Source organism: Chiloscyllium plagiosum, chromosome 4 (assembly GCF_004010195.1).
Source record: "Chiloscyllium plagiosum isolate BGI_BamShark_2017 chromosome 4, ASM401019v2, whole genome shotgun sequence".
Taxonomy (NCBI): domain Eukaryota; kingdom Metazoa; phylum Chordata; class Chondrichthyes; order Orectolobiformes; family Hemiscylliidae; genus Chiloscyllium; species Chiloscyllium plagiosum.
This window is the reverse complement of record NC_057713.1, coordinates 46050969-46078615: the sequence shown is the minus strand read 5'-3', so window position 1 is coordinate 46078615 and position 27647 is coordinate 46050969. Positions and strand designations below refer to the sequence as shown.

At 41.7% G+C, this 27647-nt stretch overlaps 1 protein-coding gene and 1 long non-coding RNA gene across 2 annotated transcripts in view; one reads left to right on the top strand and one right to left on the bottom strand.

The window, feature by feature from the left end:
- Positions 1–12456: 12456 nt before the first annotated feature.
- On the bottom strand, positions 12457–15343 carry LOC122549551. Its single transcript, XR_006311572.1, has 3 exons — positions 14982–15343; positions 14293–14403; positions 12457–13250 (listed from the first exon to the last, which is right to left on the bottom strand). It is a non-coding gene; the product is annotated as an uncharacterized LOC122549551 (long non-coding RNA).
- A 2837-nt stretch (positions 15344–18180) lies between these two features.
- Positions 18181–27647, top strand: part of cnbd1 (cyclic nucleotide binding domain containing 1) — a 95452-nt gene continuing 85985 nt past the window's right edge. Inside the window, exon 1 of the mRNA XM_043688133.1 lies at positions 18181–18590. Within this exon, the coding sequence (XP_043544068.1) occupies positions 18470–18590 (121 nt within the window). The 5' untranslated portion in view covers positions 18181–18469. The remainder of the gene's footprint in view (positions 18591–27647) is intronic.

Here is a 27647-nt window from a genome sequence, read left to right as displayed (position 1 = left end):
GGTCTCACTGATGTCCTTCCCCAAGATGATCAACACTGCATCCAACATGGGGCTAAAATATTCAGGAACATTTACTTTTCCATGCCATCACCCCACACCCCGACCTGCGCCCTCCTTTTAGTTCCTGTTGTCTCCTGTTGTATGCCAACTTCTTCTGCAAGAATAGGCTATCAGGCATTATATTACGTGGTGATTTTGTCAGTTAAATAACTTAGAGCATGTGCTATAATGGCATCCTGTTAGTGAGGACTGTTAACTATTCTCCGTTAACTGGATCTGTCCTCAAGCCAAACGTATATTCTACCTACCACCCAATTGATTAATGAAGTATTTGACTGAGTGACATTATGATGTCAGATGGATAGGATACACATCTCAGTGACTGGTAGACCATGTTAAACATTACATCCCTTTGACTGTCAGCAATGGGTAATGTGCTTACCATGCTAAATCAGCTTGTCCTTGCTAAACTCAGAACAGTCGGACCATTGTCCAATTGAACAAACATTAGTGTGGTAAGGGAGGGCCTTAAACTAATTGAAGTTTTTGGTGGGGGACGGATTGTGGTAAGGGATATATTGGCTTACAAAGGAAAATAATATGGTGTATTACTGGGCATCTGTTTTGATATAGGTGAAAGTGAGGACTGCAGATGCTGGAGATCAGAGCTAAAAAATGTGTTGCTGGAAAAGCGCAGCAGGTCAGGCAGCATCCAAGGAGCAGGAGAATCGACATTTCGAGCATAAACCAGATTCCTAAAGAAGGGCTTATGCCCGAAACGTCGATTCTCCTGCTCCTTGGATGCTGCCTGACCTGCTGCGCTTTTCCAGCAACACATCTGTTTTGATATGGATAACCAGAGTGGGACAGAAAGGATAAAGTGTACAAGCATTAGAAACAGCAACATATAGGGTCAGAAGTGGAAAAATGATTCAAGAAATGTGACATTAATGGCTCTTTATTTAAAGGCACGTAGTATTCAGAAGACACAAATGAATTAACAGGTTCATAGATATGATCTTATAGCCATTGTAAAGACATCATTACAAGGAGATTAATTTGGGAACTACTGTGTAAATAGTAGTAAAAATCGATCTCATGTCTAAGTCGACCCCTTGTTTTTAGCCAAAAAACTTTGTATTTTTCATATATCTCCTGTAAAGGTTGACCCTACTATATTGCATTATAAACCTCTTACAAAGGAAACGGCATGTTTCCATTCACCCACCTAAAATACATCACATTCACTCATTCATACCGGTAACCGTACTCATCACTCTTTGTTTACTATATTGTGTCTCCATTCATTCATTCATAACTTTACTTAGCCCACTTGGGACTTTTTGATTGATTGATTGATTCATTCATTCATCTAGACCGGTACTAAGTCTATCGGTACTTATTGCACTTTGACAGTTAATATCGTTAAAAAGTTAATCATTTTAATTGTGCCATTATATCTGAATAAAAATGAAAATTATTAGCTACATATATCTTTAATTCTTTGACAAATTTGTTAATGTTGCTGAGGTTCACAACATACGGGAGTAAATGGGGGGGAAACTGAAGAATTTGGCGGGTAAGTTCAAGGAACTTACACATTTAGATTTTAATAAATGTTTTATTTTAAGTGTGCCATTAAACCAGGCCATGATGATATTGAACAATGTGATTTTGAATGATTTCAATTAATTTTTGACATGCTAAATTTTTGAACCAGTATGTATGAATAAAATTTACTACCAGTAATTCATTCTTGTTTCTCTTGTTTTTATCTGGTAATTACCTTTACTGTAATTTATTTTGCTTTTCTTCTTTAGCTTGGATTAGTTGTGCAATCAAATTGTGGGCGGCACAGTGGCACAGTGGTTAGCACTGCTGCCTCACAGCACCTGAGACCCAGGTTCAATTCCCGCCTCAGGCGACTGACTGTGTGGAGTTTGCACGTTCTCCCCGTGTCTGCGTGGGTTTCCTCCGGGTGCTCCGGTTTCCTCCCACAGTCCAAAGATGTGCAGGTCAGGTGAATTGGCCATGCTAAATTGCCCTTAGTGTTAGGTAAGGGGTAAATGTAGGGGTATGGGTGGGTTGCGCTTCGGCGGGTCGGTGTGGACTTGTTGGGCCGAAGGGCCTGTTTCCACACTGTAATGTAATCTAATCTAATCAAATGAACTTCTGCTCATAATACGGTATTTTGAACTGCAGCATGAATTTCAGCCCCTCAAAACTAGTATCCGTGTATTAGTTGACCCAATAAACAGAACCTTTTAAAAATAGCTGAAAAAATATGACTTTTACACAAGTATATACGGTAAATATTCAGGAGTACGTGACTGGAACTTCATTAAAAGATGCAGCAAATTTTTCTCAACATTGAGATTGTCGTTGCTGGATTTCTCTTAAGATCCTACCATTGTCCACATCATCTATGCTCCAATAAGATTCCAACCATTGTTTCTCTGCCACCAAAGTTAAACTGACTGGTGTGTAAGCTGGATTTATCTTTACACCATTTTTAAAGCAAGGGCACAAAGTTTGCAATTCTGAAGTCTCCTAGCCACAAACTCAAAAGAAGACTGAAAAATTTTGACCAGTGCCTCTGTAATTCCACTCCCTCTTCCTTTAGTACCCTTGTACTGAAGAATACTGAATCTCATCCAATGCTGATGCCTTGTCAACTTTGAACACAGACAGTGTATCCAAAACCTTCCACTTACAAATTTCAAAACCTTCTAGTGACCGAATATCTTTCTCTGTTAAAGGGTTATATTAATATATGTTTCCTTGGTAAAGATAGATGCAAAGTATTCATTTAATTGCTCTGTCTTGCCCCCACAAATCAATGTTGATATTCTCATTATGGTCCATAATTGGCCTCATTCCTAGTTTTACCATCTTTTTACTGTTTTTGTGCCTTTTTAGGCTCCTCTTTATCTACCTTGCTTAGTAGTTCCTTAAAGAATACTCATAAATTTGTCAAACATGATTTCTCCTCCACAAAACCATGTTGAACTTTTAAATATCATACTATTATGTCCTTAATAATGGCTTCTAGCATATTCTTATGAATAATTTTAAGCTCATTAGCCTATAGTTCGGGATTCTACTGGGATATTTTGTGAATCTGGGGAATTTTGGAAGATCATAGCTATCTCACTACCTGGGCAGCCAAGGGACTTGCTACCTTATAGATCTAACAGTTTTTTTTGTAACTTTACCTTAACGTTGTGGTCATTTTTTTCTCTCTCTCTCTCTCTTTCTTTCTCTTTTTTCCCTCTCTCTCTCTCTCCTCCCTTTTCTGTCCTGCTCATTCTCGCTCTGCATTTTTTAGCATTATTGGAGCTTTTTTGTCTTTTTTTACTGTGAAGCCAAAATATGTTTATGCTGCTACTGTTTAATTGTTTCCTATTATTAATTCCCAATTCTCATCCTCAAAATGATCTACTTTCACTTTACTCTTTTTTTTTTTTTAAGCACTTCAGGAATCTTTTACCAACTGTTTTTATTTTTCTTGTTAACTTCCTCTCCTTTACATTACATTTTTTTTACATTTTTTTTTACATTACATTACATTACAGTGTGGAAACAGGCCCTTCGGCCCAACAAGTCCACACCGACGTGCCGAAGCGCAACCCACCCATACCCCTACATTTACCCCTATACCTAACACTACAGGCAATTTAGCGTACGGGAATTGAACCCGGGTCTCTGGCGCTGTGAGGCAGCAGTGCTAATCACTGTGCCACCGTGCCTCCTATTCTAATTTATTTTTTCTTCTTATTTTTCGTTCTTCTTTGCTGGATTCTAAAATCAGTCCAATCTTCTGACTACTATTTTTACCATCCTGTCTAGTTTTTCTTTCAATTTGAAATTACCTTTAACATTGTGTTATGAAGTTGAAGGCATGTACTGTACCTTTAAGAGAGAGTGAATGCTGTTTTGCACTGAGAGCTTACAAGCACCTGTCAGTAGTCTCAGAGTGTACTGAAAATTGAAAATATGTAACATTTTGTTGTGAAATTGATAGCTGAGTTAGTTGCTGTTTTGACAACAATTCAAATTTAACCAATCAGTTTGAACTATGCCTCAGGATACTAAATCCCAATCAAGTTTGAATTTATTGTTTGCCCAACCTTGAACCAATGAGACAATCCGATATTGGAAGGACAAAAAAGACAGGCATTTTGAAAGTCAGACAGAAGAACTGCCATCGAGAGCACTTGGCATTGAAACACTCTCCATCAAAGGTACCTTTTTATATGAAACATCTTCACATTAAAAGAAAGAAGATGACCCAGAGAGATCTTCAGCTGAAAGAAAAAAGATACCGGAGATGGCAGCCACTGCATAGTTTTGAAATTAAGCTGATGTAATTTTAATGAGTGTTTTATTGGAACAGTATATTGTTGTAGAGTTGGAGGCAGATAATAAGCGGTTAAGAGAAAGGGGGGCCTTAGAGTTGTGAATAGTTGTTTGTTAATGGTCACTTTTAGAGTTATAGAATAAATTGATATTATTTTCTTTAACTAGTGGAATTTGGAAGTTCTCTATCACTCATATTTTAACAGATTACGAGGCAAGGTGAGTTTTTCTGGACGTTTGGTTTAATTAAGAGGGGTTCACTGCCATGACATAACAATGGTTTGTTAGCCACAGTTTTGCTTCTTAAAGGAACACTTATTTGCTGAAAGCTATGAAATATTTCTTTAAATATCTGCTACTGCTCCCTTCTTATCCTATCTGTTAACTGACTTTTCCAGTTCATCTTGGCCAACTCTGCCTTCTTTTATTTACATTTATTTACATTTAAGACATTAACGCTTCTCACAATCTGTGAATTGTTATCTCAATTTTTTCTTTTCCAAAGAAAAACAATCGCATCTTCTCCAATCTACCAGTGTACCTGAAGTATCTCATTCCTGGAATCAGAAAGGAAGGAACTTGTGGAGCTCAATTTCACCAAATTGCAGAAATATAGAACAAATATAGAAATATATATAGAGAAATATAGAGATTATTAATGTTATTAATAATCAATGTACTTATTAACATTATTCGAACACACATTGGGAAAATAACAATGTTAAAGCAAAAAAAAGGTAGAAATTCCAGAAACTTGGCGAGGTTAGCTTTTTAAATTTGTTTTTATGAGAATATTTTCAAGCCTAATGAAGAACAAAACAGTGTTGGGTTGGTTCTAGGGCAAGGCAGAGTTTGTGTAGGGTTATGTTATGGAAACAATGACTACAATACTGTTTGGTTTACATTCCCTTTGGAAAAGGGCATGAAGCAATCAAATGTGGAAATAATAAACTGGAAGAATACCAACTTCAACAAGTTAAAGGATCTAGACTTGGTGGACTGGAATAAAAGTTCTGTGCATAAGCTGCAACTGAACAATGTGGAGTATTCAAATGACCTTAGAAGTATTCCGATGAGGAGAAAGGAAATGCATTTAAATATAGCATTCTCTTGATGACTAAAGATACAGAGTTAAAATCTGTCTGCCCTGTTGCTTGGTCTTTGTGATTTGTGACCTACCCTTACCAGTTCTTTTTGAAATGGGTAGCATGCAAATATAATGTTCTCACCTCACTTATTTGATTGTAGCTGGGACTGAACAGATTTCTGCCTGCTGACTTTCCCTTTATGGCATTGGCTCTACCTTTTTACTGAGAAGAAGGTTTTAATGATAAACAAAAATTGCTGGAAAACTCAGCAGGTCTGGCAGCATCTGTAGAGAGAAAGCAACGTTAACATTCTGAATTATTTCCAGGAAATGTAGTTCTTTGGTTTTTGCATTTTCAATGATATTGAGTCAGCCTACACTTCTTGAAAGAAAACATTAATACCATTTAAAACAAGGACAATGGGGCAACAGGGCAGAGAGGACTTTAGAGTAAGATGTGCAGTGCTGACACCATTATTGGCTAGAGGAGAAATACTGTGGTTCCCCAGGGGACCAGAATGTTACTATTGACAACCAGAGGAACTGACAGCAGATGGCCACAGGTGGTCAGCTCTCAGCATCCGGGCCAGAGAATTTGGCAGCAGTATTATGATAGACCTAATAACTCAACAGGTGTGCTCCAAATCAGTGAATTCATCTTCACAAGGCATCTATCCATCATGAGGCTAGCCTCTCATCTTTCAATGCACCTCATGTTAATTAATCAGTCAGACTAGCTTTATGTTGCACTAGTCTTTCATGATTTTGCATCCTTTCCAAGGTGCAGATACTTACATTTAAACCATTTGAATAAGCAGGCAACATGAAATTTTGCATACTGTCTTCATTTGATCTAGAAGGAGTTGGAAATCCTCCAATATGCTCCTGGCACCCTTCTTTGGTGTTAAATAATTTTATGGTCCATGTGACATAGTAAGAATATTAGATAGGGAGATAGACTGTCATGGATCTTTAATCACTGAAAGTTGCAGCTCAAAAATCCATCAAACATTTTTTGACTAATGTAAGTGTATTGAATAGGTGGTGATGTTTGTTCATTGCTGATCACAATATCTGGGTCTTTGTACATCCAATCAATGATCTAGCATGAATAAAAAATACCAATAAGATGAATGATTAGTGCATTGGAGGAATCGGGACATAGTAAAATTTAGTTTCAGTATAATGCAAAATACAATTGCTTTGCAGTTACCTCTGACGTGAAAAGTGAAATATTTGCTGATGGATAATTACCAGAAGAAAAAGGACAAACCAAACCAAAGAATGAGATAATGGAAATATATTACTAGGATTGGACAGTGTTATTTGAGTTATTTAATATAATACAAGTGTAATATTGTATTTTAACACTGGAAAAGCCTACGTTGAAAAGCAGCTTCACTGTAACTTAACTAATGGAGTATGCCTATATTGTTAATTGGAAAATACCTTGCTTGAAAGGTGGTGTTGCAATAGATTATCTTGCAAATCTTTACATTGATAAATTCTTGATGTCACAAGCAATTAAGGGCTACGGGGAGAATGCGGGTAAGTGGAGTTGAAATGCCCATCAGCCATGATTGAATGGCGGGATGGACTCGATGAGCTGAATGGCCTTACTTCCGCTCCTGTGCCTTATGGTCTTCTGGTCTAAACTAATCACAGGAGTCTTGAGATACAGGTCAACGATCATTTATTGAGCCAATGTTGGGATAGTCCATACCAGTCAATATCCACAAAAATGAGCAGCACTTTAACTCATTGAGGATTCATCAGATATTTATATGTTCTAAGTCAGTACATTATGAAAGCCAATATGTTATTTGCCTTATAAAATGTTCTGTTTTAGACAAATGTTTTGTTTTTCACAGATTCCAAAAGTGAGGGGGTGCCTTTTACCCTTGGTCTCACCACTCCCTATTTTCTCAGGTGCCATGCTATCTCCTCTCTGATCCCCTCTTTGATTAAAGCCCATTGCTTAGTTTGTTTCCCTGGGAATAGAGCCACTCTCAAATTCCATTTCCAAATCAGGCCTCAGGGTTAATGCTGGTTCAGCCACGTTGCATTTTCATAGAAAGTCTCTCTCACTACTGTATCAGTATCTATGCATGTTTCTGTAGTTTACCTAACTTTTCTTTAACCTGACTACTTTCATGAATAGGAATAAATGAAATGAATCTTAAATGACTGATATGATCATTGTTTATGAAGTTAACTGAAATGCTCTATCTTACTCTTAATCAACCTAGTCCCCAGCTGTAACTTCATAGAGTCATAGAGATGTAAGCACGGAAACAGACCCTTCTGCCCAAGTTGTCCATGCCGACCAGATATCCCATCCCAATCTAGTCATACCTGCCGGCACCCGGCCCATATCCCTCTCAACCCTTCCAATTCATATACCCATCCAAATGCCTCTTAAATGTTGCAATTGTACTAGCCTCCACCACTTTCTCTGGCAGCTCATTCCATACACATTCCACCCTCTGCATGAAAACGTTACCTCTTAGGTCTCTTTTATATTTTTCCCCTGTCACCCTAAACCTATGCCCTCTAGTTCTGGACACCACACTGCAGGGAAAAGACTTTGAGAATTCAATCTATCCATGTCCCTCATGATTTTATAAACCTCTGTAAGGTCACCTCTCAGCCTCTGACACTCCAGGGAAAACAGCCCCAGCCTATTAAACCTCTCTCTATAGCTCAAATCCTTCAGATTAACTCATGTCATACCTGAAGTGCCCCTTAACTATGGTGATCCTCAACAATAATTTGGAACTTGTTCTTATTGATGAATATGTAATGACACATCATACAGATATTAATAAAAGAAATTTTCATTAAATAAAGATATTGTTTCACATGTAACTGTATTCTGGCACTCAAACAAGCTTCTTGGAAAAAGGAGATCATCATCAACTCTGGTCAGTTGACATTTCAATGCTTTATCTTCAATATTATTTCTAGTCTTAGCACAAATATATTACAATTTACCACAAAGAGCTGCCTTTCACACAGGAAATATGCCTGGAAAAACCCCCACAAATAGTGAATGTGTTTTATAATTGGATTCATTTGGATAGGTTTCAAGCTGAACATATCTATGCATGTTGTGTAGTGATTGTAATGAGGTCAGTCAGGTGGACCTCGTAAAATGAGTTTCCTGATTGGGACTGTTAATCTGGTCCAGCCAGGGAGTCCTGGCTGACAGGTGTGCCAGAGATTCTGTTCACTCTGGGACCTGGCTCAGAGAGAGCCAGACTAGTGTCAAGTACCATGCACTTGGGTAAATAAAGGGTGACTTGGTGATGGGATACTGGCCTTTGTGGAGATATTTTTGTTGCTTCAGTAAATAAAAGTGTCCTTTAAGGAGCACATTAACAAGTCCAAAAATAGATCTCAGATGTAGGTTCAATGAAAACTACTACTCATGAGCACTAGGCTGACTGGATAGCCTCACCTTGAAGCATGCAACAAATTAGCTGTTTCATCAGAATTCAGTAAAGGCTAAGTAAATGTTTATTTTCCTCATTCTCTCTGGACACTAACATTTTTCTCTAGTGATCTGTTCAGCTATTACTAGTATGCAACAATCTGATTGTCAATTACTGTGGAAAAGTAAATTTGTTCAGTCCCAGAACGTCTGTTCACATACGAAATAGTAATTTTTGATGAAAAAGCAATGAATCCTGGCAGAAAAGGCTGTTGTTAGTGGAAAAACTAGTTGTAATATGGGGATTGACACATGGCCAATATTACCTGGAAGAACCAAGCACATGTTACTTGTGTGGTGATAGTATGTCGATTTAAAAATGACACTCGGTAAGGTATGACTTTATGGTGTGTTCTGATTTGGCAACAATGATCAAATGATACCATGCCTCTAACCAAAACAAGAGCAACCTTAGACATCCCTTATGATGATAAAGATGGGTGAAATCTCTTAGTATAGAATATTGTATCCCATGACAAATTATTCTGTAATGGGTGATATGGTGCATAGAATGCTTTGAGTGGACAAGCACATTTTCAAATAATGAACGGGGGAATTTGACTGTAGATGATATTCGGCAATAATATTTTAATCACACAACTTTTCTTTTAGTTGCAATCCTGTGAAGAGTGCAATGATTATGGAAAAATTAATTTGTTGTTTCTTCCTGTGACTGAAAGTGTTGTAACAATTAATGACTGAGTATGGTATCACTCACTGCATGAAAAGCAAATCGAATATGTCCATATTGTCACAATTTGCATGAATTATGCTAATAACCTTGCCAGCAGCCCTGATGTACGTCCTGGGTGGCAAGTGTGGAGTGGGAATTGGCAAGAAAAAACTGTGCATTTCGAAATGCAATCCTACTTTTCAGCAGTTTCCATCTTATTTTTTATCTAAAAAAAGCAAAAACACAATTTCTTATAACTTTCACTCAACAAACATTTAATATTTGAAAATGGAATGGGTCCAGCTTGATCCATAAAAAGAATGGCAGCAAGATCGACAACTTTTCTTGTTGCTGCCAGCATTTGGCATTCTGCCAATCAATTCTGTGGCTTTAAATTGTTTCAGGTGCCCAAGCTGAGAGACACATTAAATTATATCAATGGCGAAAACCCAGAGTTCATTTAAAATAGTTTGCAATGGGAGAAAGAAAATGATGGAGACTTCACTTAAAAAAATGTGAAAGGGGAAGGATAGGGGGGGAGACAGAGAGAGTGAGAGAGCATCTGCCTGGCTAGTACCAGGGTTAAGGATATCTCCTCCAGGGTGGAGAAACTTGGTGTGGGAAGAGAAGGATTTGGTTGTCATGTTGCCTTTGGGTAACAGTGACAGATCAGGATTAAGGAAGTAGTCTTGATGAGTAGCTAGGAGCTAAATTGAAAAGCAGAACCATAAAAGTAATAATTTCTGAATTATTACCAAAGCTGCAGGCATATTGGCATAGGGAATTAAGATTCGAGAAATGAAAATGTGGCTCAAAGCCTCATGTGGGAGAAATGGGTTTTGCTTCACGAGGCACTGGCAATACTACCAAACATGTCAAGCCCAATGACCGTTCCTTGGAATGTTTCAGAACACTTGGACACATTAGTTAATTTTCTCTCTTCACAGATGCTGCTGGACTGATTGAGTTTCTCTTGCATTTTCTGTTTTTATACAACAGATAAATGCTTTTCCTGCTGGATAAGCAGTCATTAATGACAGAGATCAATGTTGAGAGGGGAAAAATTTAAAATGGAAATAAGGGGCAACTTTTTCACGCAGAGGGTGGTGTGTGTATGGAATGAGCTGCCAGAGGAAGTGGTGGAGGCTGGTACAATTACAACATATAAATGGCGTCTGGATGGGTATATGAATAAGAAGGGGTCTAGATTAGAGTGATGCTGGAAAAGCACAGCAGGTCAGGCAGCATCTGAGGAGCAGGAAAATTGACGTTTCGGGCAAAAGCCCTTCATCAGGAATAGAGGCAGGGTGCCTGCAACCTGCCTATCTTCCTTTCCACCGATTCACTCCATCCTCCTCTCTGACCTATCACCTTCATTCCCACCCCCATTCACCCATTGTACTCTTTGCTACCTTCCCCCACCCTCCTCTCTGACCTATCACCTCCATCCCCACTCACCTATTGTACTCTCTGCTACTTTCTCCCTACCCCCACCCCCCTCTCATTTATCTCTCCACTCTGCAGGCACCCTGCCTTTATTCCTGATGAAAGGCTTTTGCCTGAAACATCAATTTTCCTGCTCCTCGGATGCTGCCTGACCTGCTGTGCTTTTCCAGCACCACTCTAATCTAGACTCTGGTTTCCAGCATCTGCAGTCCTTGTTTTTTACCTATATGAATAAGAAGGGGTTAGAGGGATATGGACAATTGCTGGCAAATGGAACTAGATTCGGTTAGGATATCTGGTTGGCATGGACAAATTGGACCAAAGGGTCTGTTTCTATGCTGTACATCTTTATGACTTGATTTACAAACTGTATGAATAATTTGGATAAAGCGACTAAATGTATGGTAGTTACATTTTCAGCTGCCATCAAGTAAAAACGTAAACTGAAAAAAAGGAGGCAGGGATATTACATAGGAATACATACAGCTTATGTGAGTGGCCCGAAATCTGGCAACAAAGAATAATACAGGAAAATGTGAACATTTTCACTTTGGCACAAAGAGTAGAAAGCAACATACTATTTTCACTTTGGCACAAAGAGTAGAAAGCAACATACGAGATTGTGTGGATTTCAGTGGTACAAAGGGATTTGGGTATCATGGTACTTGAATTACAAATGTTAGTGTGCAGATAAAGCAGGTTTCTGGGTTGGAAATGGAACTTTAGCATCTTGTGCAAGGGGAATGGAAGATAAAAGTAGAGATATTGTATTACACCTGTGCAGAGCCTAGGCGAGACAATATATGGTCTTTTGTGTTTGGTTTATCTCCTAATGTGAAAAGGATATAATAACAATGGAATCCATTCATTAATGTATTTACAGATGTTATTATTTTGGTTTGATTTATTGTTGTCACATGTACTAAGATACAGTGAAAAATACAGGCAAATCGTACCATACAAAGTGGATCATGACAGCAGAACTGCGTGCAGAATACAGTGTGACAGCCACAGAGAAGGTGCAGAGAGATCACAATTAACATTTAAGAGGTCCATTCAAAAGACAACTACCTGAAGGAGCAACACTCTGAAAACTAGTGCTTCCAAATAAATTTGTTGGATTATAACCTGGTGTTGTGTGATTTTTAACTATGATTTTTAACTATCAAGTCTCCACGAAACATTATAACATTAATTAGTCCTTACCAACCACCTCCTGGACCTGAACAGATTACAGAACACCAGTTTCCCCAATTAGCATGTACTGTTTAAAATACCTTTTAACAGGGCCATTATCCCTTTAAGAAACTAACTGTCAAAACAGCATTTAAGTGAAATTGCATGAATGAATGAAGGTCACACTGGCAAATAGTAAACAAATCTCACAACCCAGCTATGGTAATCAGTTTAATATACTTTACTCTTTTATTAAGTACAGATACAATTTCTAAAGCATTTAGAGCACATAGGCCTAGTTTTTACTAACATTTACTAACTTAAAAGACAAAAGGACTAACAACTCTTAATTATACAAGCAGACCAAACAGTCACTGTTAATCCCATCAGAAGTAGCAGCCAGCACTTGTTTTAACCCATCTCCTGTCTCCCAGGACAGAAGCCTTTCAAACCTTTGTGTACTATAGATAAAACAAAGTAACACCACAGTAATGGAATTATAATATATGTAAGAACTGTGTATAAAAGGGCTTTTGTAAGAACTGAATATTGGGATGCTAGTGCTGCATCGAACTTCTGCTGTGATTGCTAAACACAAGAGCCTATTTTTGCCACTCACTGTTTCCAGTCATTCTTTGAACATGATCCCATTGGTGTGTGTATATAATCGAGTAGTGGATGCTCACGGGTTATGTAATAATGATTCCTTAGAATGCACTTCCTCTGAGCATACCTTGCCTCACAGATCTCGTCATGCTACAGCTCCTGTGTCACAGTTAATGTAACTGGGGGAACCGAAAGGCATGATTTAGAACTCACATGGGGAAAAAGGAAAAAAAGACACCAGTCACAGATTTTTAATTAGTGGTGATTGTAAATCCTAGTTAGTGATTCTTATTTCCATGTGCAATGCCATTTCTTCCTTTGTCACCAGGAAAGATCCCTATCTTTCGTCACTGATGGCTGTGCACTCTGAAACCCCGCTGATCCCCTCGGCCTTCACCTCTGCTGTAGTCCTGGTGGAGAGAAAGTAGAGTTATAAGTGTGAGAAATGTATTTTATTGAGTGGATCGAAATTAAACATACCAATAGGATAGGGAGTGGGGACGATGGATATTCCCACATGGGTTGGCGACAGTCGCTTCATTTTAGTCAACCTTGCCATTGCATGGTTGATGAGCTGATTGTAACCCAACAGAGGCCTCACTATTCCTACCACATCAGTAGACAGGGTTGGCCTGTCACCCTGAGCTCACAGTGGCTTCCTGATTACCACCATTCTCTTCCACCTCCTTCACCTTACTGGGGACTGCTTGACTGGGAATTATGGAATGCTTCCTCAAGGAGGCTGCTTTTTAAAAAGAAAACAATCTTGGCATTCCAACTTGCCCAGCCAGCTGAGGTTAACTATAGCCAAAAAGATCACAGTAGACTCATTAACACTTGCCATAGGCAGAAGTGGGTACTGCAGATGCTGGAGATTAGAGTCAAGATTAGAGTGGTGCTGGAAAAGCACAGCAGGTCAGGCAGCATCTGAGAAATAGGAAAAACGACGTTTTGGGCAAAAGCCCTTCATCATGAGCTTTTGCCTGAAATGTCAATTTCCTGAAGAAGGGATTATGCCCAAAACATCGATTCTCCTGCTCCTTGGATGCTGCCTGACCTGCTGCGCTTTTCCAGCAACACATTTTTCAGCTTTTCCAGCACCAGTCAAATCTTGACTCATTAACACTTGCCACAGTCAGATATCCTGAAAATGTGCCTAAATTGTAAACAATCCCATTCAGTGACAACATCGACTCCAGCTCTAATGAAGAAGTGCAACTATAATCAAAATTAATTGCTTCTTGAAGATGTGTAGGTTATTGAAGAAGAAGGCTTTATCAGTTTGACACATGGAAGAATCTATTCCTTAGGGTGTTTATTCCATCACAACTAGTAAAGTATCTGGCCATTTTAAAGATTCCTCTGTTGAGATCATGAGCATCCCAGTGTTGATAATTGATGTTAACATGAAAATATTTATATATCTAAAAACACTTGAACAACCATCTGTACCTTATTTCATATGTATCGATACATCCGCACTCCCTGACTGGAAAGGTGCTGGCCAAACCTGTGGCCAGTTGTAACTTAACCACATTGCTATCCTGAAGCCACCACCGCTATCTAATTAGGAAATGACAGAGAAAGCAGAATAAATTACAAAATGACAAAGAAAAGTAAAAGTTACTCTTACAAGTAACTTTTAAGAAGACTTGAAAGTTACTATTAAATTATAATTTTAAGTTTCAGTTTGAGTTCCTATAAACTGGACAAATTGTGACCACAAACTTCCATCATTACCAAAACAGATCAAGTAGTTGGTTGGTTCCAATCAGATAACAACACAAAGTGGAATTGTTTTATTCATCTTGGAAGGTGGACGTTGCTGGCTGGACCAGCATTTATTACCAATTCCTAATTGCCACTTGAACTGACTGGCTTCCGAGAGCTAATTCAAAGTGTATTTAGGAGTAAAGGTATAAGTGGGATCACATTTCCTTCCCTAAGGGACATTAGTAAACCAGGCAGGTTTTTACGACAATCAATAAATGGTTACATCAGGCCATCTTTTAATATTAGATTTCCATTGCTTTATAGTTCAACATCTGTCATGGTATGGTGGAATTTTTATTAATAAAAAGACCATGATATTTCAATTCCTGAGGCACTGAAGCGTAATCACGTTGAGAAAGCTGTATAACCTGTACTGGTGGTATTGCTTTCCTTTGCCAATAAATTGTGTTTTGTCCAATGGAAGGTGCCCAAAAAAGCAAGCTACTAGTAAACTGTGTTTAATTCTGCTGCTGATGATGTTGCTGCTCCTCAGAAATCCAATGTAGAGCATTATGAGTTGTTTCAATGCCGCAGTGAAGTCTGATGGTTCAAATCAAGTTGCATAAAGCCTATGGTTTGCAAAAAGTTGAAAATCACCTGTACAGGAATAGTTCTGTGATTAAAAATCTTTCGCAGTTTCACATCCTGTCCATTTAAAACGGTGCTGAAAATGTGTTGCTGGAAAAGCGTAGCAGGTCAGGCAGCATCCAAGGAAAATCGACGTTTCGGGCATGAGCTCTTCTCCAGGAATGAGGAAAGTGTGCCAAGCAGGCTAAGATAAAAGGTAGGGAGGAGGAACTTGGGGGAGGGGCGTTGGAAATGCGATAGGCGGAAGGAGGTCAAGGTGAGGGTGATATGCCGGAGTGGGGGTGGAGAGGTCAGGAAGAAGATTGCAGGTTAGGAAGGCGGTGCTGAGTTCAAGGGATTTGACTGAGACAAGGTGGGGTGGAGGGGAAATGAGGAAGCTGGAAAAATCTGAGTTCATCCCTTGTGGTTGGAGGGTTTCTAGGAGGAAGATGAGGCACTCTTCCTCCAACGGTCGTATTGCTATGGTCTGGCGATGGAGGAGTCCAAGGACCTGCATGTCCTTGGTGGAGTGGGAGGGGGAGTTGAAGTGTTGAGCCACAGGGTGGTTGGGTTGGTCGGTCCGGGTGTCCCAGAGGTGTTCTTTGAAATGTTCCGCAAGTAGGCGGCCTGTCTCCCCAATAAAGAGGAGGCCACATCGGGTGCAGTGGATGCAATAAATGATGTGTGTGGAGGTGCACGTGAATTTGTGGCGGATATGGAAGGATCCCTTGGGGCCTCGGAGGGAAGTAAGGGGAGAGGTGTGGGCGCAAGTTTTGCATTTCTTGCGGTTGCAGGGGAAGGTGCCGGGAGTGGAGGTTGGGTTGGTGGGGGGTGTGGACCTGACAAGGGAGTCACGGAGGGAGTGGTCTTTTCGGAACGCTGATAGGGGAGGGAAGGGAAATATATCCCTGGTGGTGGGGTCCGTTTGGAGGTGGCGGAAATGACGACGGATGATACTCTGTATATGGAGGTTGGTGGGGTGGTAGGTGAGGATCAGTGGGGTTCTGTCCTGGTGGCGATTGGAGGGGCGAGGTTCAAGGGCGGAGGAGCGGGAAGTGGAGGAGATGCAGTGGAGGGCATCGTCGATCACGTCTGGGGGGAAATTGCGGTCTTTGAAGAAGGAGGCCATCTGCGTTGTACGGTATTGGAACTGGTCCTCCTGGGAGCAGATGCAGCGGAGACGAAGGAATTGGGAATATGGGATGGCGTTTTTACAGGGGACAGGGTGTGAGGAGATGTAGTCTAGGTAGCTGTGGAAGTCGGTCGGTTTATAGTAAATGTCCGTGTTGATTCGGTCGCCCAAGATAGAAATGGAAAGGTCGAGGAAGGGGAGGGAGGAGTCTGAGACGGTCCAGGTGAATTTGAGGTTGGGGTGGAAGGTGTTGGTAAAGTGGATGAACTGTTGAACCTCCTCGTGGGAGCACAAGGCAGTGCCGATCCTTCGTGATGGGGGATGGAGGTGTACAGGGACTGGATGTCCCTGGTGTACACCCTGTACATCTCCTTCCTCAGCACCTGCCTACAGAACCGACTGACCCCGCAAGGACTCCGGACTAATCTTCACCATGGACATCCAGTCCCTGTACACCTCCATTCCCCCATCACAAAGGACTCAAAGCCCTCCGCTTCTTCCTTTCCCGCCGTACCAACCAGTACCCTTCCACTGACACCCTCCTTTGACTGACTGAACTGGTCCTCACCCTCAACAACTTCTCTTTCCAATCCTCCCACTTACTCCAAACCAAAGGAGTAGCCATGGGCACCTGCATGGGCCCCAGCTATGCCTGCCTCTGCGTAGGATATGTGGAACAGTCCATCTTCTGCAGCTACACTAGCACCCCCCTCCCCACCACCATTTTCCTCCGCTACATCGATGACTGTGTCGGCGCTGCCTCGTGCTCCCACGAGGAGGTTGAACAGTTCATCCACTTTACCAACACCTTCCACCCCGACCTCAAATTCACCTGGACGGTCTCAGACTCCTCACTCCGCTTCCTAGACCTTTCCATTTCTATCTTGGGCGACCGAATCAACACGGACATTTACTATAAACCGACCGACTTCCACAGGTACCTAGAGTACATCTCCTCACACCCTGCCCCCTGTAAAAACGCCATCCCATATTCCCAATTCCTTCGTCTCTGCTGCATCTGCTCCCAGGAGGACCAGTTCCAATACCGAAAAACCCAGATGGCCTCCTTCTTCAAAGACCGCAATTTCCCCCCAGACGTGATCGATGATGCCCTCCACCGCATCTCTTCCACTTCCCGCTCCTCCGCCCTTGAGCCCCGCCCCTCAAATTCACCTGCACCTCCACACACATCATTTATTGCATCCACTGCACCTGATGTGGCCTCCTCTATATTGGGGAGACAGGCCGCCTACTTGCGGAACGTTTCAGAGAACACCTCTGGGACACCCGGACCAACCAACCCAACCGCCCCGTGGCTCAACACTTCAACTTCCCCTCTCACTCCACCAAGGACATGCAGATCCTTGGACTCCTCCATCGCCAGACCATAGCAACACGACGGCTGGAGGAAGAGCGCCTCATCTTCCGCCTAGGAACCCTCCAGCCACAAGGGATGAACTCAGATTTCTCCAGCTTCCTAATTTCCCCTCCCCCCATCTTGTCTCAGTCAAATCCCTCGAGCTCAGCACCGCCTTCCTAACCTGCAATCTTCTTCCTGACCTCTCCGCCCCCACCCTTACTCCGGCCTATCACCCCCACCTTAACCGCGATTTCGAAGCTCCTTGGATGCTGCCTGAACTGCTGTGCTCTTCCAGCACCACTAATCCTTAACCTCCTTCCACCTATCCATTTCCAACGCCCCTCCCCCAAGTCCCTCCTCCCTACCTTTTATCTTAGCCTGCTGGACACACTTTCCTCATTCCTGAAGAAGGGCTCATGCCCGATTGTCCTGTTCCTTGGATGCTGCCTGACCTGCTGCGCTTTTCCAGCAACACATTTTTCAGCTCTGATCTCCAGCATCTGCAGTCCCCACTTTCTCCATTTAAAACGGTGAGGAATCCTTGATATGCACCCCCTCCGCCGGTTGAGTTTCACAAGTCAGAATGATGGGTTGAAATCAGAGTGTATTCACTATAGTTAAATGATAACCCTGATACTTCTAAGAGGATGTCCCGCTCGCCTCGGTAAACAACGCTCCGGCATGAGCCCGAGCTCGTGCTTTAGCGGTTTATATCTGGCATGAAGCCCACTCGTGCTGGTTGGAACCGCGAGCGTGTTCATTGAAGAGCGTCCGTCACGTGTTCCGGTCTTGTTACTATGGAGACAGCCGCCCAAACACCGCTCCTCCACACCAGGCAGCAACAACGTCTCAACATCATGTCGGCTCCTGCTGCTTCAGCCGTTACCAGGAGCTGGAGCCGCCCAGGTCAGACTCAGGGTAAGAGCGACAACAGATGGGCACTCCCCTACTTCAGTGTGTGACTCCCGGCTCCCTCGCCCTGTGATAGACAGTCCGTGCTTACTCTTTTAATTATTTTTTCCCTAATTAAGCTGTTGTTATGGCACACTTCTGGCGTCGGTGGGACTTGAACCTGGGCCTCCAGGCGCAGAGCTGGGGACATTACCACCGCAGCAGACGCGCTGTGCACCGTTGCCGTGCATTTTCCCAGAGAGAGACAACTTTTCTGTTGATGTCGGAATCTTGTGACCGGCATACACTTGAATGAGGTTCGATACAGAAATATGGGGAGAGGTTGGAGCGATATGACGAGTTGCAATAGGCATGATGGGCTAAATGCCTTCCTCCTGTGCTGTACAATTCTGTCATGTGTAAACCTCATCAATTTAATCTGATTATAGATGAGCAAAGTACTGCATATATGATATGAAATTAAAATAGAAAATGCTGGAGAAACTCACCACCTGAAGAGAGAGGAGCAAAATTAATGTTTAGAGTCAAATGATTCTTCCGATACTACAGTTTCTCTCCTAATTTAAAACGTCCTCTGATCAATTGTCATCTTTGATGTTTCTTGGATAGAGTAATAGAATAATATGGCATGGAAACAGACCCTTCGGTTCAACTCGTTTGCGCTGACTAGATATCTGAAACTGATCAAGACCCATTTGCCAGCATTTGACCCATATTCCCTCTGAATCGTTCCTGTTCATGTACCAACCCCGAAGCCTTTGAAATGTAATTGTACCCCCATCTTCACCATTTCCTCTGGCAGCATGTTCCATACATGCACCACCTCTGCATGAAAACGTTGCCCCTCAGGTCCCTTTTAAAACTTTTCAGTTTACCTTAAACCCAAGCACTCGAGTTTTGGATTCCCCAACCTGGGAAAATGACCTTGGCTTGGGAAATGAATATTCAAGGCTACACATGCTATCGTAAGGACAGACTGACGGGCAGAGGGGGTGGGGTGGCCTTGTTGGTAAGGGAGGATATTCAGTCCCTTGCGTGGGGGGACCTAGAGTCAGGGGATGTAGAGTCAGTGTGGATAGAGCTGCGAAATACGAAGGGTAAAAAGACCCTCTTGGGAGTCATCTACAGGCCCCCAAACAGTAGTCTGGATGTCGGATGTCAGTTGAATCAGGAGCTGAAATTGGCCTGTCGCAAAGATGTTACTACAGTTGTTATGGGGGATTTTAGCATGCAGGTAGACTGGGAGAATCAGGATGGTATTGAACCTTAAGAAAGAGACTTTGTGGAGTGCCTCAGAGATGGATTCTTAGAGCAGCTGGAGCCGACCAGGGAGAAGGCAATTCTGGATCTGGTATTGTGTAACGAACCAGAATTGGTCAGAGACCTTGAAGTGAAGGAGCCATTTTGAAGTAGTGACCATAATACATTAAGCTTCAATCTGCAATTTGAGAGGGAGAGGGTACAGTCGGAAGTGACAGTACTTCTGTTGAATAAAGGGAACTATGGAGCTATGAGGGAGGAGCTGGCCAAAGTTCAATGGGAGGACCGTGGAGGAACAATGGCGGATATTTCTGAGTATAATGCAGAAGTTGCAGGATCAGTTCATTCCTAAAAGGAATAAATATCCCAGGAGGAGGCATGGGCGGTCGTGGCTGACGAGGGAAGTTAAGAAACATATAAAGTTAAAAGAGAAAAAGTATAACATAGCAAAGATAAGTGGGAAAACCGAGGACTGGGAAGCTTTTAAAGAGCAACAGAGGATTACTAAGAAGGAAATACGCAGAGGAAAAATGAGGTACGAAGGTAAACTGGCCAATAATATAAAGGAGGATAGTAAAAGCTTTTTTAGGTATGTGCAAGGCAAAAAAATGGTTAGGACTAAAATTGGGCCCTTGAAGACAGAAACAGGGGAATATATTACGGGAACAAAGATATGGCAGATAAATTAAATGGGTACTTCAGATCTGTGTTCACTGGGTAGGAAAGATGCTGGAGTCTATTATAAAGGATGAAACTATGGCACATCTGGATAGTAGTAACAGGATAGGACAGAGTCAGCATGGATTTATGAAGGGGAAATCATGCTTAACTAATCTTCTTTAATTTTTTGAGGATGTAACTCTGAAATGGACGAGGGAGATCCAGTTGATGTAGTGTACCTGGACTTTCAGAAAGCTTTTGATAAAGTCCCACACAGGAGGTTAGTGAGTAAAATTAGGGCGCATGGTACTGGGGGCAAAGTACTAGATTGGATTGAAAATTGGTTGGCTAATAGGAAACAAAGGGTAGTGATAAACGGCTCCATTTCAGAATGGCAGGCAGTGACCAGTGGGGTACCGCAGGGATCCGTGCTGGGGCCGCAGCTTTTTACAATATATGTTAATGATATAGAAGATGGTATCAGCAATAACATTAGCCAATTTGCTGATGATACAAAGCTGGGTGGCAGGGCGAAATGTGATGTTAGGAGATTACAGGGTGACCTGGACAAATTAGGTGAGTGGGCAGATGCATGGCAGATGCAGTTTAATGTGGATAAATGTATGGTTATCCACTTTGGTGGCAAGAACAGGAAGGCAGATTACTACCTCAATGGAATCAATTTAGGTAAAGGGGCAGTACAGAGAGATCTGGGTGTTCTTGTACACCAGTCAATGAAAGCAAGCATGCAGTTGCAGCAGGTAGTGAAGAAGGCTAATAGCATGCTGGCCTTCATAACAAGAGGAATTGAGTATAGAAGCAAAGAGGGTCTTCTGCAGCTGGTGAGATCACACCTGTAGTACTGTGTGCAGTTCTAGTCTCCAAATTTGAGGAAAGACATTCTGGCTATTGAGGGAGTGCAGCGTAGGTTCACAAGTCAAGTCCTGGAATGGCGGGATTACCTTACTCTGAAAGACTGAAGCGACTGGGCTTGTATACCCTTGAGTTTAGAGTTTGAGAGGGGATCTGATTGAGACATATAAGATTATGAAAGGATTGGACACTCTGGCAGCAGGAAACATGTTTCCGCTGATGGTGAGTGCCGAACCAGAGGTCACAGCTTAAAAATACGGGGTAGACCATTTAGGACAGAGATGAGGAGAAACTTCTTCACCCAGAGAGTGGTGGCTGTGTGGAATGCTCTGCCCCAGAAGACATTGGAGGTCCAGTCTCTGGATTCATTTAAGAAAGAGTTGGATAGAACTCTCAAAGATAGTGGAATCAAGGGTTATGGAGATAAGGCAGGAAGAGGATACTGATTAGGAATGATCCGCCTTTATCCAGGAGTTACATCAAATTTGAATCATCTCACATTTCATGGATAACTATCCAGGTAAGTGAGTCAGAGCCCTAGCTCTTCAAATTTAACTCAAAGTTGGAAGCTTTCTCAGATTGTTCTTGATACCAGCTGGTTGCCCATTGGAAGTTTAAACTTTGTAGGTCATTGACTTCTGAGGGTCCCAATGTGCATCCATTGGGGGTATATTAAGTCTTGGACTATCTGAAGACTGGAAGGTCAAAGCCATTAGAGACTAAAAGCATGATTTCAAATTTATGAGAACCAGAAAGCATAACTTATCCAAGTCATAAATTACTAACATATGACTGTAACAAAGGGAGATGTTCCCACCTCATCCTGCTGCACCTGTGTGCAGCCATTAACATGATTATCACACCATCCTCCTCTGAAGTCTCTCTACTGTCATTAACTGGTTGGGACTTTTCCATTCTTATCTACTTAATCTTAGCCAGGGAATCACTTACAATGACTTCTCTTCCTGCTCCCTCCCTATTAGCTTTGGCATTTCCTGAGGACATTTTTGTGGCCTTCCCTATTTATCCACAGCACACAATTTGACATAATTTGAAGCATAGGTTTAATTTTCATGTGTATATTCATGCCATCCAGTTCTACTTCACCACCACCTCTTTGAACTCTTCCACTGTTGCTAAATAATCAGATAGTTACCTGGCATCTTGTGTGGATGAGCTGAAATTTCCTCTAAGTACATATTGGGAAGACTGAACCCATCCCTAAGATACACATACAGTCCATCTTCCTGACAAGAGCCTGAGATTAAACCAGTCTGAAGCAGACCTCGGTGCCACATTTGATCCCGAAATGAATTTCTGCTCAAATATTTGTGATAATACTACGATCACCTACTTACAGCTACAAGTCACCTGACTTTCCCAACTTCTCGGCTCATCTGCTACTGAAAGCTTTATTCATGTCTTCATTACCTCGACACTCAACTAATGTGCAGCTGCTGGTCTCCTAAATTTGAATCTCCACAAACTTGAGATCATTCAAAGTTTTGCTGCCCATGTATTGTAACGTGTTGCCTTCCTCTGTCAGCCCTGTGCTTGCTCCTGGTCAAACAATGCTTCGACTTTAAAATTTGTTCCTTTATTTCAAATCACTCAATGGACTTGCCTCTCCTCAGACTTCAAACCTTTGCAATAATTTTCACTCTGCTAATTCTGTCTCTTATGTATTTTCAATTATAATCGCTCCTCAAACTATGTCTTTAGTTGCTTGAATATCTAGCATTGCAGTTCCATTCCTAAATGGGCGGCACGGTGGCACAGTGGTTAGCAATGTTGCCTCACAGCGCCAGAGACCCGGGTTCAATTCCCGCCTCAGGTGACTGACTGTGTGGAGTTAGCACGTTCTCCCCGTGTCTGCGTGGGTTTCCTCCGGGTGCTCCGGTCCGTGTCTGCGTGGGTTTCCTCCGGGTGCTCCGGTTTCCTCCCACAATCCAAAAAAAAACTGTGCAGGTTAGGCAAATTGGCCATGCTAAATTGCCCGTAGTGTTAGGTGAAGGGGTAAATGTAGGCGAATGGGTCTGGGTGGGTTACGCTTCGGCGGGTCGGTGTGGACTTGTTGGGCCGAAGGGCCTGTTTCCACACTGTAAATAATCTAATCTAATCTAATCTAAATCTCTGTCTCCTGAATTCATCTTCTTTTTAAGATAGACCTTAAAACACACATTTCTGACCAAATCTTGAGTCACCTGTCTTAATAGCTCATTTTAGGCTTTATTTATAACGTTCCTATGAAGTGCCTTGTGATGTTTAATTATGTTAAAGATATTATGTTGTAGGTTTGCTCGCTGAGCTGTAGGTTTGATATCCAAACGTTTCAATACCTGGCTAGGTAACATCATCAGTGGCGACCTCCAAGTGAAGCTTCACTTGGAGGTCGCCACTGATGATGTTAACTAGCCAGGTAATGAAACGTCTGGATATCAAACCTACAGATCAGCGAGCAAACCTACACCCTAAATCTCAACCTGAGTTACAAACCTTCACGAACCTTGTTAAAGATACTATATATGTTTTTGTAAAATCAAATCCTATCTATTGCCAAAGTTTTTTATTTAAACTTGCATTGTATTTCTTGCCTTTGTTCCTACCTCAGCTGCCTGCCTACCTCACTTATGCATACTTTCATTATTTCTGGATTCTATTTCTTTGTCCTGATGCAGACTGCACTATGTTTGAACCTCCTCTTGCAACTTGACGTCCTGGTTTCTCATCACATTTGTCTTTGTCTGCATGGAATCTACCTCTAAGTGTGGATTATGACATTTAAAGTTCCCACATTTACCTTCAAATTCAACTACGATTATCCTATGTTCCTTTCACAGTATCTGATTTATTAAAGTTTCCTTTTGATAACCTGAAGACCAATGACTTAACAATGACCCTTATTGGTGACATTTAAAATTCAGCATAGTGAAGCCTTTACAGTGTCTTAATAGCAGTTTACAAGGTATAATTAGGAGTTTTATTTTACAACTCATTCAAATGTCTCTCGTTCAAGCATCTGGCTTAAGTGTCTTTTAAAGCATTCAGATCTGACAGAGTGCACAGTACTGAAACATTGGATCAGACTTAGTGCAGCCTGGTTTTGGTCCATGTATTGGTGGGAAGAGATCCTGCTTGACCCTCCTGGTTGAGGAGGAAGGTCATACTCAGGATTCCTGACCATGCCGGAATAATGTCAGTTAGGCTCACTAATGAGTGTATTGACATCTATAATCCTTCAGACCACCATCGTTTAGTGATGTCTCATCAATTAAATAGGAGGTGCACAGCATTTCTGTGCCTTCCGAAGGCCGGCTGGCAAACATTGTAAGTTTGTCTAATTGAGGGACCTGGCATTGGGAAGGGAGAGATGCTGACAGCCACCTCCCTGTATTTACCACTGAACCACATCATCCCCAACATCTTGGATCCTCATCTCCTGATCGCCAAAGAGTATGGATAAAGGTGTCTTTTTCAGGATGGCATCTGGTGACTAATGGAGTTTCAGAGGGGCCCTTGTTGGGATCACAGCTATTCACGTTATACATTAACAATCTGGGTGAAGGAACTGATGGTATTTTTGCTAAGTTTTCAGATGACGTAAAGTTAGATGAAGGGACGTAGTGCTGAAGAAGTGAGTCGGCTGCAGAAGGACTTGGACAGAATGGGCAAAGAAGTGACTGATGGAATATAGTGCGAGAAAGTGTGAGGCTGTGTACCTTGGTAGGAAGAATAGAGGTGTAGACTATTTTGGTTCTCAATTAGTAAGGGGATGGATTACAGGGAGAAGGCAGGAGAATGGTATTGAGAAACATATCAGGATCGAATGGTGGAGCTGACTCGAAAGGCCTAATTTTGATCCTATATCTTCTGGCCTTATGGACTTAAATTATCTTCCCTCGCATCTGGCTTGCAATTCTCCTGTGATTCTGAGTCTCTTGTGTATATAGGAGCAAAAGAACGAGAAGCAGAAGCAGGCAATTCAGCCTCTTGAGTGTGCTTCGCTATTTGATTTGATTTGATGCCATTTTGGCTATAAATATACTTTCCTGCCTTCTCTTCATAAAACTTTTAATGAAAAAGTCTGTTTATCTCCAACTTAAATTTATTCAATATCCCAATACCCACCACACTCTGGAATACTGAATTCCACAGATTCGCAATACTTTCAGAGAAATAATTTATCATCTCTGTTTTAAATCTGCTGCCCCTTATCTTAAAACCATGACCTCTCATTCTATATTGCCCCACTTGAGGAAACATCTTTTCTACGTCTACTTTGCCATCAGCATCATATATGCCTCCTTTCATTCTTCTAAACTCCATTGCTGTCAACAGCCACTGTTTCTGATGACATGAACAACAACGAGGAACTGTGAGCATCTGATTAGCCTGATTTTTCAGTGGGTGGGACATCCAACATCTGGTTCCTGAATCCTGAGGAAGGTTGATTTGAGGCCAATTATGTGCTTGAAGGACACATTCCCACGAGGCCTCCCACATGTCACAGATGTGGATTCTGCTAGCTTCTGTTATTGGGATGGAATGTCTAAATAAATCATTTGGCACCCAGAGTCCACTTGTAGCATCAAAGAGTTTTTTGATGTTACATTGGTGAGAAAAAAACCTCTAGGGATCCAGAAGCTTCTTCAATGAACAAAGGAAAGACATAAATGTTTGTATATTTGTCTGACAATTCCAAACCCAATCTATTTTTGTGAATATATTTATTAGAAAAAAAACATTTTTTGACTTTACAAAAAGGTAGTTATTTAAAATATAACAAACACCAGTATAATAAACAAAAGCAAATTACAATACAACTACTGTCTACTATTAACCTACCCTATAATACAAAACAAAACCGAACACTGTGCAAAACAATACCAATAAATAAATGACTGATAAAACAAAAAAAAAACAAACATACAAGAACACAAAATAAGATAACAATGCTTGGTGCAAAGCTCCCAACCAAAAAAATTGGAATGTTTTATATATACTCTTTTTAACTCAGCAGCTTCCCCCCTTCAGGGCTCATCAAACCTAACCATCCTGATTAAATGAACGCCCTAGTTAATATAGCAGACAGGTCTGTGTCCAAATAACTCAAAAAGGGCTGCCATATCTTATAAAAAAGGTTTGTTATGTGGTGCACCATATTTGTGAAAACATCCAAGGGTATGTGCTCCATAATTAATTTCTGCCATCCCAAAAAGCCCAGTGGGTTCTCAGACACCCAATTCATCAGAATATTCTTCCATGCACAGTAAGTGAGAATATTAAATAGTTTCTTCCCGTGCCCATCCAAAGATGATAAATTTGGTGGACCTAGGAGGAAAGATATCGAGTCTACTTTAATTTTGGTATTTCTTATCACTCCCGTCACAGCGCTCCAATAAACATGGAGCCTGTGGCATGTCCAGAAGCAATAGGTAAGAGTACCTACATTTATTTTACATTTGGGGCTCATTGGAGATGCCCCCTTTTTTAAACTTTGCCAGACAGTCCGGTGCCAAATGAACCCTGTGCAGAACTTTTAACTGCAGAATGCCTGTCCCATTACAGATTGAGATATTTTGCATGTACTCCCATGTGTCTTTCCACTTTTCAAAAGAGATCTTCACTCCCAGCTCTTGCTCCCAGACCTCACATAACCAGTTGATATCCTGCCAGGCCCTGCCACCCAGCAGGCGATAGAGGGCACTACCCGAAAAGGTGCCTGTGGCACGTAGCAGCAATATCTCCGTATCGGGCTTATAGGGCTTAGTGAGAAGAGTAGTCTTCTCCTGGATGAAATCCCTAACAATAGACAATAGGTGCAGGAGTAGGCCATTCTGCCCTTCAAGCCTGCACCATCATTCATTATGATCATGGCTGATCATCCTCAATCAGTATCCTGTTCCTGCCTTATCTCCATAACCCTTGAGAGTTCTATCCAACTCTTTCTTAAGCGAATCTGGAGACTGGGCTCCATTGCCTTCTGGGGCAGAGCATTCCACACACCCACCACTCTCGGGTGAAGAAGTTTCTCCTCATCTCTGTCCTAAATGGCCTACCCCTAATTTTTAAGCTGTGTCCTCTGGTTCGGCACTCACCCATCAGCGGAAACATGTTTCCTGCCTCCAGAGTGTCCAATCCTTTAATAATCTTATACGTCTCAATCAGATCCCCTCTCAGTCTTCTAAACTCAAGGGTATACAAGCCCAGTCGCTCCAATCTTTCAACATAAGATAGTCCCGCCATTCCAGGAATTGACCTCATGAACCT